Source organism: Eriocheir sinensis, unplaced genomic scaffold (genome assembly GCF_024679095.1).
Source record: "Eriocheir sinensis breed Jianghai 21 unplaced genomic scaffold, ASM2467909v1 Scaffold734, whole genome shotgun sequence".
Lineage (NCBI taxonomy): Eukaryota > Metazoa > Arthropoda > Malacostraca > Decapoda > Varunidae > Eriocheir > Eriocheir sinensis.
In genome coordinates, this window is record NW_026112092.1 from 31,780 (window position 1) to 47,644 (window position 15,865).

The 15,865-nt window shown below is 52.0% G+C and overlaps 1 protein-coding gene across 1 annotated transcript in view; it reads right to left on the reverse strand.

Annotated features, from left to right (window-relative positions):
- Window positions 1-685: 685 nt before the first annotated feature.
- The window catches only part of LOC126994167 (uncharacterized), a 53,375-nt gene continuing 38,195 nt past the window's right edge, over window positions 686-15,865 (reverse strand). The window contains exon 2 of the mRNA XM_050853416.1: window positions 686-1,603. Within this exon, the coding sequence (XP_050709373.1) occupies window positions 1,460-1,603 (144 nt within the window). The 3' untranslated portion in view covers window positions 686-1,459. The remainder of the gene's footprint in view (window positions 1,604-15,865) is intronic.

Consider the following 15,865-nt stretch of genomic DNA (forward strand, 5'->3'; position numbering starts at 1 on the left):
GCCCTTCTCTCTTTCTCCCTCTCCTCCTCCTCCCTAACCCCATCTCTCTTTTACCTCTTCCTCTTCCTCCGCCTCCTCCCTAACCCCTTCTCTCTTCCTCCTCCTCCTCCTCCTCCTCCTCCTCCTCCTCCTCCTCGTCCTCCCTACCCAGCCTCCAGACTCTCCCATGCCGGCTTTTACGCCCGCCGCCCATTATGCAGCCTCACAACAAAAGGATCGCCGCCCACTGAGGTAGCGGTCGTCACCACAAACAACAGGTTCCTTCTCGCCGACCTCCACCTCCCCTGAGCCACCGCCACCGCCGCCGCCGCCACATCACAGCTGACGCCTGACACTCCATCCTCTCCCCCTCTTGTCCTGTCCCCTTCCTTCTCCTCCGCACCGTCCTCCTCCCCCACTCGCCTTCTTTCCCGTCCAATCCATCCTCCCTTCACCTGCAACACACACCTGAGCCGTGCCAACACACACCTGATGTCCGTAGCTCACCACCACCACCACCACCACTGCTTCCTCCTCCTCCTCCTCCTCCTCCTCCTCCTCCTCCTCCTCCTCCTCTTCCTCCTCCTCCTCCTTTTCAGCCCACACGGATAACCAGGCGACTCTTTCACCCACCTACCGCATCACGCTCTTCTGAGTCATGTTTTCTCCCTCTCTTTTCCTTGTCTTCCCTTCCTTTCCTTCCTTTCCTCCTGCATGCAACGCCTCCTCCTCCTCTTCCTCCTTCTCTGACGCCATTGCCTCCGCCTCCACCTCCGGCTCAGTCATCATCACCTTTCTTCCGTCTTTTTTTCTTTTTTCTTACCCTTTCGCCTTCTTCTGTTCCTCCTTTCTTTTCTCCACTGCTACCACACACACACACACACACACACACACACACACACACACACACACACACACACACACACACACACACACACACACACATACAGGACGTCTCTTTTTTTTTTCCCCTTTCTCCTCCTCTTCTCCTTTCTTCCTCGCTAAACTCTCTTGCCATATACTCCACTTTCCAGCGTAATCATCAAAGCGAGGCGACGCGCACACACACACACACACACACACACACACACACACACAAACGCCGCCCCCCTCCCCTGCCCTCAAACACCCCGCTCCCCCTCCCCCCTCCATTCTGTCGTCAGCTGAGCGCCACGAGGGCAGTAGTAATCACCGCCGCCCCGCCAATACGTCTCACCCTCGCCCGTCGACGCCGAACGAATATGAATGAAAAACGAAACAAACTGAAGAGGCACTGAGCGAGCGTGTTCGATTATCACTTGAGGAGCAAGAGCGAGAGCGGGGGACGGCCGGGCCCTGAGGTGTGTGTGTGCTAGTATGCCTCGCCTCGCTTCGCCTCCCCTCTCCTCCTCGAGCTCTCCCTTCCTCTCCCTCCTCCTCCTCCTCCCCTTCCAAGAGTCCCACCGTCCCACCACCACCACCACGTCCGCTCCTGTAAGACTCACGGATGTAATTTTACCTGTGGCTGTGTGTGTGTGTACCTGACCGCGCCGCCGCCTCCGCTACCGCCCGCCGCCTTGCCCGCCCACCCGAGGAAGGCAAGGGACGGGACGGGAAGCGAAGGGAAGAAAGAATCCACGCTTACCTGCACGGGAGAAAGAAAAAAAGGGGATTAGAACGGCATAACATAAATAGTGGCATAAGAAAATTATGTGTAAAAAGATTATTGCTACACTGTGACCGGCAATTGCAGTAAAAACATCAGATAACAACAACACTGGCAAAAAAAGAAAGATTAGACGAGTATAAAATAAGTAGTGGGATAAAAGTATTTGTGTAAAAAGATTATACACTGACCGACGATTGCAGTAAACGTCAAAAATGGTAAAAATGAATGAGAATAATAAATGATACAGTCTGACCGAAAATAAAGAGGTTAGAACTGTATAAAGCAAACAGTGGAAAAGAATGTGTGTAAAAAGATTCACTGTGACCAGCAATTCCAGTAAAAACGTCGGATAACAACACTGGCAAAAAAAAAAGTTAAAACAGTATAAAATAAACAGCGGCATAAAAAGTGTGAGTAAAAAGATTATACACTGTGACCGGCAATTCCAGCAAAGACGTCACATAACAACACTGGCAAAAATAAAAAGATTAGTACAGTATAAAATAAATAGCGGCATAAAGAGTGTGAGTAAAAAGATTATACACTGTGACCGGCAATTGCAGTAAAGACGTCACATAACAACACTGGCAAAAAAAGAAAGATTAATACAGTATAAAATAAATAGCGGCATAAAGAGCGTTTGTGTAAAAAGATTATAGCTAAACTGTGACCACCAACTGCAGTAAACGTCAAAAATGCTAGAAACGAATGAGAAAATGAGAAAATGATACACTCAGACCGAAAAAAAAAAGAGTTTAAAACTGCATAAAAATAAACAGCTGCATAAAAAAAAAAAAATGTGTGCAAAAAGAATACATATACACTGTGACCCGCAACTGCAGTAAATACGTCAGATAACAATAGTAGCAAAAATGAATACGAAAATGCTACACTTTGACCAGCCCTTGCGGTATAAAAGTCAGACACACATAGATACAAATCACGACCTTCCGATGCGTGGAAAACAGAATCGGACAGCGCGGAGGAGAGACAGCACTGAAAGAGACAATCCAAGTAGTCAGCACACATGCCCGCAACACCTCACGACCTTTGTATTGAATAACCGTAACACTGCAAGGAAGCAAAACACGGAACACAGACAGCTTATAGGGGATGGGTAGGGAAGGGATGGGTAGGCAAGGGAAAACAAGGGACGGGAACGAAAGAGAAGGGAAAGGTAAGGAAGGGAAGGAAAGGCAAGGGAAGGGAAGGGAAAGGAAGGGTAAGGAGTGAAGGGAAGGGGAGATGCGGAAAGGAAATATAAGTGAAGGAATAAGAGAAGGAAGGGAAAAGAAGGGAAGGCAAGGGAAGGGATGGGTAGGGAAGGGTAGGCAATGGAAAACAAGGGACGGGAACGAAAGAGAAGGGAAAGGTAAGGAAGGGAAGGAAAGGCAAGATAAGGGAAAGGAATTAAGGGCGAGGAGTGAAGGGAACAAGAGGCGGAAGGGAAGGAAAAGGAAGAGAAGGGAAGGGAAGGGAAGTCGGGAGCGAGATACATAGCTAGATAGATACGCAGGCGAGAGGGAAGTCGACGAGCGAGCCCTTGATGCGAGAAGAGCAAACACGTAATGCCACCCAGCCGAGGAGCGCGAGGAGGAGGCAAGGGGGTGGAGAGGGGGGGAGAGGGAGGGCAGGGAAAGCTACAAGAGGGGCGGGGAACTAGAAAAAGCCGCGTGTGAGGGGCGAAGAGGTGGGATGAAAAAAAGGTGTGAAAGAGAGCGTGTTGTGGGGTGGAAAGGCGAGGCGTGGGTCGAGGAGGATGTGGAGAGAGTTGTGGGATGGAGTGGATTAGAAGTGGAAGGGAAGACTTGGAGGTGGAGAAGAGTGAATAAGGGGTAGATGGGAAAGGAAAGAAAGAGGAAAGTTTTGTTTAGTCGGCGCAACATCTGTGGTCATATGCCGGAGAGAGACAGAAGGGGAAGGAATTATGGGAGAGGGGAAGGGGTGGAGGTGGAGCAAGAGATATAGAATGAAGTGGAAGAGGAGGAATATAGACGGCAACGTGTGGAGGAAGAGAAAAACATGTAGAAACGAAAGTGGATGAGAGGTGGAAGATTGTAGAAGTTGTAGAAAGAGGTGGAAAAGGCAAGGCGTGTAGTGTGGAGGTGAAAAACTGTATAAAGAAAAGTGGAAGATAAGGCATGGAAGTGGATAAAGAAATACAGACAAGAGGTGGATGAGATATGGAAGAAGGTGAACAACTACAGAAAGAGGTGGAAGACAAATCCTGTAGCATAGAGGTGGAAAGCAATGAGAGAGAGAGAGAAAAAAAAAAATGCGTGCGAGGGACATAGAGAGGTAGATGGAGAGAGAGAAAAAGACAGAGAGAGAGGTAGGGAGGGAGGTGTGTGGGGTGCGTGTGAGTGAGTGAGTGGGAAAAGTGAGGAAGGAGGAGGTGGTGCGTGGAAGATGGAGGTGGAGCAAAAGGAGAGGTGATGTGAGGTGAGGTGTGGTGTGAGGGGGAGAGCACAAGCCAGCCACCAGCGGAAGGGAAGAGAAGGGACACGAGGGAGAGGGGGAGAGGGGCTGACGTCGCATAATGATCCTGAGAACATCACCTCCTGGCTGGCTGGTCGTCTAGTCGCCCTGGTCTGCCCTTCAGCCCACCCTACAGGCACTCGCTTCCTCTCCCTCTCCCCTCCTCACTCTCTCCCCTCTATTACCTTCCCTCCTTCCCGCCCGTCCTCTCTCTCACCCTCGCTTTCCTCTCCACGCAGGACTTTAAACATTTTCTTCTCTCCCTCCGATAAAATACGTAGAAATAAAACAGTCAGTGCTTGAATAACACATGAACGAGCGATACTGTGGACGGTTTGAAAAGTGGGGTGCATGTAACTATAGCATTAAGTGGATGACGTGGATTTAGTGTTGAGTGGGTGCCGGGGTGGAAGGGAGGGAGGAAGGGTGCGTGGTGTGTGTGTGTGTGTGTGTGTGTCTGAAGGTACTTAGTTGGAAGGGAAGAGAAGGGAAGGGAAGGGACGTAAGGCAAGGGAAGATGCGGAGAGGAGGCATTAGTGAAGGATGGAAGGGAAGGAAAGGGAAAGGGAAGATCAAGGAAAGGAAGGGAAGTGAAGAGAAGGGATCGGAAGGGAAAGGAAAGAAAGAAGAGGGAAAGGAAGGTGAAGGAAAGAGGGGAAGGGAAGGAAAGAAAAGAGAACAGAGGAGAAGAAAGGAAAGAAATAACATAATGAAAGTGAAGGAAAGAGATGAAGGAAGGAGAGAGAAGGGAAAGTAAGGGAAGGGAACAAAGGGGAAAGAAAGGAAATGGATAAGAACGGACAGGATGTAACAGGAGAAGAAAATATAGGAATAACAAGACAATGAAAGAGAAGGGAAGCTCAAGGAAGGAGAAGGAAAGGAAGGGAAAGGAAGGACAGGAAGGGAAGAAAGGAGGAGGAGGAGGAGGAGGAGGAGGCCGGAGGAAGGAGCGTGATGCAGGAACGGAGCCTGGAGCAATGTGTGAGGGGAAGGATGCGGTCTGCAGATGCGTGAAGATGAAGGAGAAAGCGGAGGAGGAGGAGGAGGAGGAGGAGGAGGAACAGGAGGAAGAAAAGGAGGATCTGGAGCAGTGGGAGGATGTAGGAGACCAGCTGACGACCATGAGAAGAAGGAAAAGAAGAAAAGAAGAAAAGAGAAGAAAAGAGAAGAGATAACAGAATGTAGAAGAGAAAAAGAAGTTACATAGTTTAAATAGTAGTAGTAGTAGTAGGAGTAGTAGTAGTAGTAGTAGGAGGAGGAGGAGGAGGAGCGTGACAAGGACGACCAGGAAAAGCAGGAAGAGCAGAACAGGAGCGGAGAAGAGAGGGGAAGAGAGGGCGATGAAGAGGGGAGGCGCAGGAAGGCGGGAAGGAGGTGGAGGGGAGAGGGGTCAGGCAGGGGCGTTGAGCCGGGCGTGGGTTTGGAGCAGTCGTTAACCACGCCCCCGTGAGTCACTTGGGCGCTGATGCGGGTTAATGGAGGCGAACTGGACACGCGGCCCTCCCTGCATGGCGCGGCGGCGAGGGCGAGAGTGTGCAGGGCCGGGAAGGGCTGAGGCAGGGATGGGTTAGGGTGGAAAGGACTGAAGCAAGTTGGGAAGGGCTGGGCTGGGCTGAAGCAGGCTGTCGAAAAGAGGGTTAGGCTGGGTTAGGTAGGCTTGGAAGGGCCGGGAAAGGCTGTGCTAGGCTGAGAGGGACTGAAGGTGGCTGGCGAGGGCTGGAAAGGGCTGACGCAGGTTGGTGAGGGCTGGGTTGGGCTGAAGCAGGCTGTCGAAAAGAGGGTTAGGCTGGGTTAGGTATGCCTGGAAGGGCTGGGAATGGACTGGGTTAGGCTGAGAGGGACTGAGGCTGGCGGGCGAGGGCTGGAAAGGGCTGACGCAGGTTGGTGAGGGCTGGGTTAGGTTAGGAAAGGTTGGGAAATGCTAGGAAGAACTGAGGCAGAACTGTGTTAGACTGGGAAGGGTTGGGGAGGGATGGCGAGGGTTGGGTTAGACTGGGGTCAGGTCCAGGTCGGGGTATACATGCAGCTTGCGGCGTGGCGGTCCCGAGGGTTCAAGGGGATAGTTGAGGCAAGTGTACCTGGGTGTTGGTGTTGGTGTTGCTGGTGTTGGTGTTGGCGGTGATGGTGGTGGTGAGGGAGGGGGAGCAACCAAATGTGTGCCTGTATGTGTAGAAGTGGTGGTAGTAGTAGTAGTAGTAGTAGTAATAGCAGGAGCACATAAGCGTTAGTAAATAGTAGCAACATGTATAACAGCATCAAAAAGGCTTGGTTCCCTCAGCTTATCTCGCCCCCGCTGCAGTAACACAAGGACTTGAGGGTCGGAATGATCGAGAGCGAGTGGGTGGTGGCGGGCGGCGTCCCCTCTCTCTCTCCCTTCCTCCTCTCTCCTCTCTTCCCTGGACGCCCGAGAAACACACTCACACAAAGGCTGGCTCGCTCGCTTACTCCCTCCTTCCCTTCCTTTCCTCACCTTCTTCCCCTCGCACGATCCTCTTACTCCATATTACCCTCACACTACCAATACGCCATTTCTTCATCGCCTCGCCTCGCCTCGCCAACGCTATCAGTCACTATTTAAATCGAGACCTCCCTCCCGTACTTCTGCTGAGAGGAAAAGAAAAGCAAACTCCCCGCGGACTTATGATGGGAATGGCTGGTTGTTGTTGTTGTCATCTGTCTGTCTGCCTCTTTTTTATGTCCGGTCTATGACTCTTTCACCTTTCCTGCTCTCTCCGCGCGTCCCAGTCTCCGGTATCGCTCATCTGACTCTCGCTGAGCATCCGACAAGCTGAGATTCGAGGCGGCGGAGGTGGGAGAGAGAGAGACGCCCCTCAGTGCCGGCGGGCGGAAACAGACGGATGGACGGTCGGGAAGGGACGGGTCGAGAGACTAACTGCGTCTCGGAAACAGAAACTTTGTACGCCACAGACTGACGACGCGCGAAGATCAACTGAGGCAAAATTAAGTTGGTTCAGCTTATACGGTAAACTTTGATATCTGTGACCTGAGGAAGTGAGGAGGGAGAGAGGGCGGCTGTCGTGGGGGGGGGACGTGGGCGGGGCGGCGGGTTAGGTTAGCTTGTTGAGGCGACTGTGTGGGTATGTAAGTGGTGGGTGGTGAGGGGTGGTGGTGCTGGGAGGGACAGGGCAGGGGGGCGGGGTGCGGGGACTGGTCTGGAGTGCGAAAGGTTGTTTGTACAAGGTGAAGGGTGTAGGGTGAGTGTGGGGGTTGTATACACAGTGTGGGAAGGAGGGTGTGTGTGAGGGTGGGGGGTGGGGGGAAGATCCGTGAATGCAGCGTGAAGAGGAGGAGGAGGAGGAGGAGGAGGAGGAGGAGGAGGGGGCGGTGTGAAGGAAGGGTGTGGTGAGCGTAAAACAAGTGGTATGTGTTATGGTGTGAGGGGGATGTGTGTATGTGTGTGTGTGTGTGTGTGTGTATGTGTGTGTGTGTGTGTGTATGGTGTGAACGACTATGTATACAAAGATATGAGGAACGTGGGGATAGGAAAGTGAGGCAGGGTAGCGATGACGGTGGAGAGGAAGGAGGGATGTGCCTGCGTGTGGAAGGCCGTGCATGCAAGGGTGGAATGAACGGGGCGCGGGAGTGTTGCGAGCTATGTGCGTGGCGTGGAGGGCAACGGGAGCAATGTGGAGGAACACGCAATACAGGGTAGGTGGAAGGCTACAGCGGAGTGGAGGGGGTGTCGAGAGCGTGTGAGTAGGAGAGGTGGAGGAGGAGTGAGAAGGACAATGTGGAACGCTTGTAAAGTGTGGCAATGTGGAGGGACACGCAATACAGGGAGAGTAGAAGGCTACAGCAACGTTAAGTGGAGTGGAGGGGGTGTGGAGAGCATGTGAGGGCGTGGAGGAGGAGGAGGTGGAGAAGGAGGAGGAGTGAGAGAAGGACAATGTGGAATGTTTATAAAGTGCGGCGGGGAGGCAGGAAATACTATTAAAGTGCTGTGAGTATGACAAAGGCGATAACTGCAAACAGACAGTCGCAAGTGTAATCCTTGATAATACAGAAGAAGGATTAAGGGCAGCGAGGGGCGAGAGCAGCTTGCAGGAGGAGGAGGACGAGCAGGAGGGAGGGGAAGGAGGGCCCCGACTAATGGCTGGCTGGGGGAGGCACGAGCAGAGGCAGCAGCAGCCAGCCAGTAGGGAGGGGGACAGCTGTGGGATTCTCGGAGGTCGTGTCTAAACCTGGAATGAGGGTCTTGAGAGCGGCGGGCGGCGGGGCGGGGAGCGGTGGGGGGGGTGAGGGGAAACGACAGGACGTGCGTGGCGGCCACTTCAGTCCGCTTTATGGATGAGGCCGGCGGTGAGGTTGCTCAGAGATTCCATCTAGATGATAGACTGAAGCGGGGAAGCTGTGCTGGCAGGGGTGGCGGATGGCACGGGAAAGTGGGATGGCAAAGAAAAAACATAGTAAAGTGAGGGCGCCGAGGGAGACGAGCAGTGCGACCAGCCTGTGACAGGAAGCCACTCGGCAGGCGACAGCAGGGGCGGGAGCGTCTGGACACTGTCAACCTGATGACGCCCATAAGATCGAAACTCGCACAGCAATGCAGTGGGGGCGCGACCCTCGAGCCGGTGGCGGTTGTTGCTCTCCTCATCGACCCGGGGAAAGTTAGCAGCAAGTTGGCACACAGACAGCAACATCCCCCGCACCGGCGACCGTGGCCGAGCTGTCCCGCGGCAGGTGTGTCCATTTGCAGGTGGGGGGAAGAGGGGGAGTGGGAGGGGGTGGTGGTGAAGTGGTGCAGCTGGTGGTGGCGGTAGAAGAAGAGGCAGAGTGGGTGGTGGTGGTGGTGGTCGTGGCAGTGGGTGTTAATGTCCTGAGCGTCGTGTTGGTGATGACAGCCGTGTGGTGGTGGAGGCGTCGGGTGGGAGCCGTAAAAGTGTTACAAGGTGCCGTGGAGGGGGTGGTTCTGGCGGAGGGAGGGAAGGCGGAGAGGGGGTGGCAGTGGATAGGCGTGGAGGCGCGGCTGCAGGAAGCTGTGGCGGTGAAAAAGTATCGCTTCGGCACATTTTTGCATAATTTCGGTAGAGCTAGGAGGGATAACAACATAATGACGCCATTAACGTTTGGGGCTGGGACATTTAAGCTTATTTTCCTCACGCAAAAAAAAAACAAGTAAAAGTATCAAATGCCGGGATAGTTGTGTCCTTCCTCCCCTCGGAGTTCGTATTGCTCTCAAATGCCAAAGTTGTGAGAGTGCGAGAGGTTTGTTGCTCCCCACGCAGCAGCTTCCTCACGGCGCTGTCTTGCCGCCTGACTCGACTCGATTCTTGTGTGAAAAGCACTTTAAGCTTCTTATTGGGCGCGGACACTTCAAGTGGCCTCCGACACGCAGGATAAACACACAGAATGCGCCGCGTTGCTATGCAGGGGGTGACGTACAACTCCCGCTACGAACCCAGAACGAAACTCGACCTCAATACGGCACCGGGGAACGCGGCATGCAGGGACAAAGGCCGCGTGACATTGGCTGTGCTTCGACGTGGCGGCTCGAGGAGGAAGGGCTGAAGCAAAGACCTTGGGCTGAAGTTTTGCACCCTCGCAGGCTCCTCGCTCACACCACCAGCACTGAACGAAACCCGACCTCAATTCGGCACCACGGGAATGCGGCATGCAGGGACAAAGGCTCGTGACATTGGCTGTGCTTCGACGTGGCGACCCGGGGAAGGGCTGAAGTTTTGCACCCTCGCAGCCTCCTCGCTCTATGTAAACAAAAGTGCCTCGCTCACTCCCCGCTTCGGTTATGCACCTACGTTCTGGCCCTTAACTTCCTCGCCGCCTCCTCCCTGCCCGACTAACTCCTTAACTCTGCCATGCTCTCTTGTGGTTCCTGTCCCCGACTTCTTTGCTACCTCCTTTCTATATGAGTAAATTAAGCTCACAAACGCTGACACCAACACACACACACACACACACACACACACACACACACACACACACACACACACACACACACCTGCACGCTCTTTGCAGCCTCCACTGTATTACTTAACTATGCTACCCGACTTCTCCGTCAGTGTTGTCGTTGTGCGTCCGCCTGACTGACTCTCTTTCCACCTCCTCTATAAGAATAATGGAAGCAGGTCAACCCACTCCTTGTCCCTGTCTAAATCTCTGTCTATTGATGGTTAGTAGACTTAGGTTCCTTTAACACCTTCGTCCGCTCTCAGACTTCCTTGAATTCACTCTAACGTAAGATAAGCTATTCGAATCTCATACCCTAACGTTACTGTCTCCTTCCTTTCTATAAGTAAACAAAACAGCCACGACAGAACTCATTCCCAAACTCAGTCTCGATCCCTCCTTCCTCACACCCCTTCCTCTCATGAACTTGGCTATTGGCTTGGCTATTGGCACACACAGGAGTAATGCAGCGACTCATGGGACAATAGTGCGCGCCATCACGGTCTGGTACACCGTCTCCGGTGCACGCTGACCTGATTTAGCGACACTGAACTACACGCGACGGGCTGACTCACGCGCTGGCACACAGATGACAGCCTCGGTCCCCATCTCTCTCCCCCTCTCTCTCTCTCTCCTCTCGGTCATGCCAGCAGTCTCTCTCCTTTCCACTCTTCTCCTCTTAACCGAGCGTGTCCGTCTCCTCCTACTCCATCTCCCCCTCCTCCTCCGTCCCCCTCCACGTGGATGTAAAAACGTAAATCCAATTAAGCCTCAAAAAGCAGGCAAATGAAGGGTTAATTATTCGATAACCTCTGCCTTGTGGTGGCTGGTCGGGGCGGATTACGCGTCCTGCCACGGCGCTTCATTGATGACACGCCTTCGGGGTTGCAAAGAGGCGACGTCACAGCGACCACACCAACTAGCCGACCGACCAACCCTTGACTTTGATGGGGAAACAGGTAATAAGAATGTGATGTTTGAAGGATACTTTCTTTCCCTCTCGATAAGATGCGTTGTTCGTCCGTCCAACGTAGTTAATATGAGGGATTTTTTTTTTCATGGTAAAGGAAGAAGGCCAAGGGCAAAAAAAAGGAGGAATATAACAAAAGAGACCGCTAAATGGAAGCGTGTGAAGCGTAAGTGAATATGAAAAGTGAGATTTCTTTTGAGAGGCAGTGGAACATATTTTCGGATAACACACATATATAGAGACAAGAAGGGAGTGAAGTATCGATGCGTGATGTTGCTGCATGGACGAACGAACTAACCCATAACCTAATATACAGAACGTTAGGACATCACCACCACCACCAGGACCACCACCACTATAACCAGCACCACCACTAGCATCACCACTACTACAAGCACCACCACCACGACCCACACCTTCATCACCACCACTACCAAGATCGCAACACCATCACCCAAGACATTAGCACCACCGCTACCACCACTACCAATACCAGCACTACCACCACCACCACCACCATCACCACCACCACCAGGCACTCCTCTCACTTTAACTTTCCCGAGGGAGGCACAGAGTCTCGCGTCCAAACCGGAAAACTGCTGCTGGACTTTGGCAGGAACACGACGAGGCGGCAGAACGAGGACCCTGACGTCCCGAAGGTGCGATCCTCGACACCTGCCCCCCCCTCCTCCCTCCCCCTCCCCTCCCCCTCCCCCTTCACCTGTCTCCGGAGTCCTTCGTCTCGGCTACTCTCACTTCCCTTGTCGCTGCGGGTAAACATTAGGCCCCTACGGACTCCACCCCTTACACACACACACACACACACACACACACACACACACACACACACACACACACACACACACACACACACAGAAGCAGCGAGACATCACTACCGCGTCCCCCCTCTTCCCTCATTCTCTCTCTCTCTCTCTCTCTCTCTCTCTCTCTCTCTCTCTCTCTCTCTCTCTCTCCCGCAGTATACATGCCTGTCACACCTGCACAACTTTCCCGACATCATACACATGCACAAACATCTCATAGTAATACATTTCCTCCTCCTCCTCCTCCTCCTCCTCCTCCTCCTCCTCCTCCTCCTCCTCCTCTTCCTCCTCCTCCTCCTCCTGTCTGCCACGCCTTCTCTGTCCTTGCGTCATCAATAAGAACAAGGAAATAGTTTAAGGAAGCATCAAGAATATACTTATAAACAGTTAGTTAGTCAGTCAGTCAGTCAGTCTCTTCTATCATACTCATCTTTTTTTTTCCTTGTTGTATTAATTTCGCCGTAACAATTAGATACTCTTAGCGCAATACATGATAAAGATACACACCAGTTAATTTATGAAGGTTGAGTTACGTGATATATATACTCTCTCTCTCTCTCTCTCTCTCTCTCTCTCTCTCTCTCTCTCTCTCTCTCTCTCTCTCTCGGCGGAGATGAACGAGCTCTGAGTCGCAGGGGAGCATGAGATTGACAAGGTAGCGAGCGGTGAGTGTTCGTGTTCGGGATGGCGGGAGGTAATGAGTGAGTGTGTGTGTGTGTGTGTGTGTGTGTGTGTGTCTCTCTCTCTCTCTCTCTCTCTCTCTCTCTCTCTCTCTCTCTCTCTCTCTCTCTCTCTCTCTCTCTCGTTCCTTCCTTCACACCCTAACGCCTTTCGCCCTCTCTCTCTCTTTTCCCCGTTTTTCCGACCCTCTCTCTTGCTCTCTCTCATCTATCCTATCGTGCACGCCAGCCAATACTCTCTCTCTCTCTCTCTCTCTCTCTCTCTCGACGCTATCAGGACAATGCTATATAAGTAATCATGTGTACGAGAGAGAGAGAGAGAGAGAGAGAGAGAGAGAGAGAGAGAGAGAGAGAGAGAGAGAGAGAGAGAGGGGTTAGATAATAGATAAATAGGTAAGCATGATGTCTTGAAGGTGAGTAAGAAAAGGGGTAAGTAGGTTAGTTAGCAGAAAGTAAGGTAAGTAAAATGCTAGAAAGGTAATTAGAGGGGCAGGTAGGTAGGTATCTTTTTTATAGGTAGGTAAGTATGAAGACAGATGGACAGATAACTAAACATACAGGTACTACAACACACACACAGGTAGGCAGGCATAGGTAAGGTAGGCACAGGTATCAATCAATCAATCAATACATCAATACATCCATCCATACCCAGGTAGGACGAGAGCACGAGGGCGGCAGGAGGGCCAATGTTATGACAGTACACAACAGGGACCAACCACTCCTGGCAACTTCCCTAACATGACAGCCTAGGATGTGTAGCAGGAAAGTCCAATATTGCACGTCCTGCCTTCACTGGTGTCAGGACTGGGATAACGGGCAAGAGGGGGGGCGGGAAGGGAGTCGAAGTAGGAGCAGAAGTACAGGTGGTGATGGTGGTGTCAGGAGTGGGATAGCAGGCTACAGGGCGGAGGGGAAGGGGGTCGAAGGAGCGGTAGTGTAGCAGTATAGGTGGTGATGGTAAAATGGTGCCAGGAGTGGGATAGCGGGAGAGTAGGTGTGGGAGGAGGAGTTAGAGACGGTATAAGGGAAGGGGAGAGGAGAAGGGCAAGGAAGGGAGAAGAGAGGGAAGGCGAACATATGGGAAGGAAGGAGAGAGGAGGAGGTGGGGAGAGGGAGAAGGGAAGGAAGAGGAAAAACAAGGGAAGGGGAGAGGTGATGGTGGTGGTGGGCGAGTTTTAAAGTTCCAGGACACTGTATACGGATAATGACGTTGAATTAGCAAGATTATTACATAAGTGACTCGGGTCAGGTCGGGTCTAGTCGGGTCGGGGTCTGTAAGCAGCAGTCGTGTTTATGAGCCTGGTGGTGATGGTGGTGGTGGTGATGGTGGTGGTGGGGTCAAGCGTGAAGTGCATAATGAGAGATAATGACGATTAGGTTTTATTACTGACCGAGAACGAAAGCGAGAGCGAGAGCGAGAGAGAGAGAGAGAGAGAGAGAGAGAGAGAGAGAGAGAGAGAGAGAGAGAGAGAGAGAGAGAGAGAGAGAGAGATGACTGTCAATGTGTGGATCGTGAGCTTGACAGGACGCAGGCGAGGCAGCAGGCGGACGCTAATGGGAGGAGGAGGAGGAGGAGGAGGAGGAAGAGAAGAAGGAGGAAGGAGAAACACAAGGGAACAACAATATAAAACAGGCAGGCGCTGATATGAAGAGGAGGAGGAATAGGAGGACGAGGAGGAGGAGGAGGACGAAGACGACGAGGAGAACGAGGAAGAGTAGGAAGAGAATAAGGAGAAGAAGGACGAGGAAGAGGAGGAGGAGAAGGCACGCAGGACTATACACCAACACGAAAGGCAGGCATTGATGAGAGGAGGAGGACGAGGAGGAGGAGGAGGAGGAGGAGGAGGCGCGGGGCAGTAGCAATGAAGCGGTGAGGCGTGGCGGCAGCGACAGGCTTCACCTACTCTCCAAATTGCCCCGAGACGGTTTGCTTAATCACCTTCACCCTCCCCTTCCCTCCCCCCCATACCTCCCCTCACCTGCCCCCCCCCCCCCCCTCTCCCCTGCTCTTTACCTTAACCTATCAGTCCTGCTCATCACGCGTAACATCAGGCACATCCATTATCCGCTTTCCCCTTCACCTGTTCTCTTATACTCTCAGCATCTATGATATTCGCAGCATCCATCTCCTTCCTATGCCTGGTCTCATCTCTGTACATCTTTTATCCGTTCTTGTATACTTCGCATCAGTAACAATATATCTATTCTCCCTTTCTCCGTCACATTCACAGCACTTTCGATATATGCAGCATCCTACCTGGTCTCATATCTATACACATTTTTTTTTTTTGTCCCGTCATATACTTTGCACCAGTTACAATCTATCTATTCTTCCCTTTCCTCTTCACCTGTTTTTCTTTATACTCGGGAGCTATGATATGATGCAGCATCCACTTTGGTTCTGATTGGTTTCATCTCCCGCCTTTTTCTATCCGTTTCTATCCTCCGCATCAGTAACGAATAGCCGGTGTCTCTCTTCTTTGACCTATATACTCACAGAGCTTCATCTATGTAACTGTATCCTACACTTCATTTCATCCTCTCCTATCTATCACAGCAATAATAATCAGCAAGGTCTCTAAACTATCCTCTTTCCCCTATAAATACATAACGACTCATCAATGTAACTGTATCATTCACTTCGCAAGCTATGCCTACCTCTTCCTTATCCTCCTTTCCTTCATTTCCCATTCTATTCACTCCTTTCAGTCACCTCAACCTCCCTCTCAGCCTCCAATGACATTTTTCCTTTTCCCCATTAATCGCTTCCTCTCACAACACCGCTAATCTTCCCTACGCATCGCAAGTCACACATTTACTATTACACACCGTCATTAGCTACACAGGTGGGAACAGGCGGGTAGGCAGGTAGGTAAGAGACGGGGAATAAGAGGAAGTGACTAAGGACAAGGGCGGGGCGAGGTAACACTAACGGGGAGGCATAAGAGGCATAACAGGAGGCAGCGAGGCGAGGCGAGTCACTATGGGAAAGCAGGTGATGAATTGGCAGTCACTGGAGGCAAGCAGAGAGGCGGGGGAGCTGCAGGGCGAGTCAGGGGGAGGAGGGGAAGGGGGAGGAAGAGGAAGGGGAAACATGGAAACATGGAAACATGGAAACATGGAAATGCAGGCAACAGAAAGCCTATTGGCTCATTACGAGGTCGCCCGCTTGGGTGATTTAATCTGCTCGACCGCCACTTGGGGCTTGGTGAGCAGATGAAAGCACCTCGATATTGAGGAGCAGATGGAAGCCCCTCGTTATTCAGTTTACTCCTGACGCAGCGAAATGACGGTCGATTCTATATTTGAAGGAGTTGATGGTATTCGCATTTACTACTTCTGAGGGAAGATTGTTCCA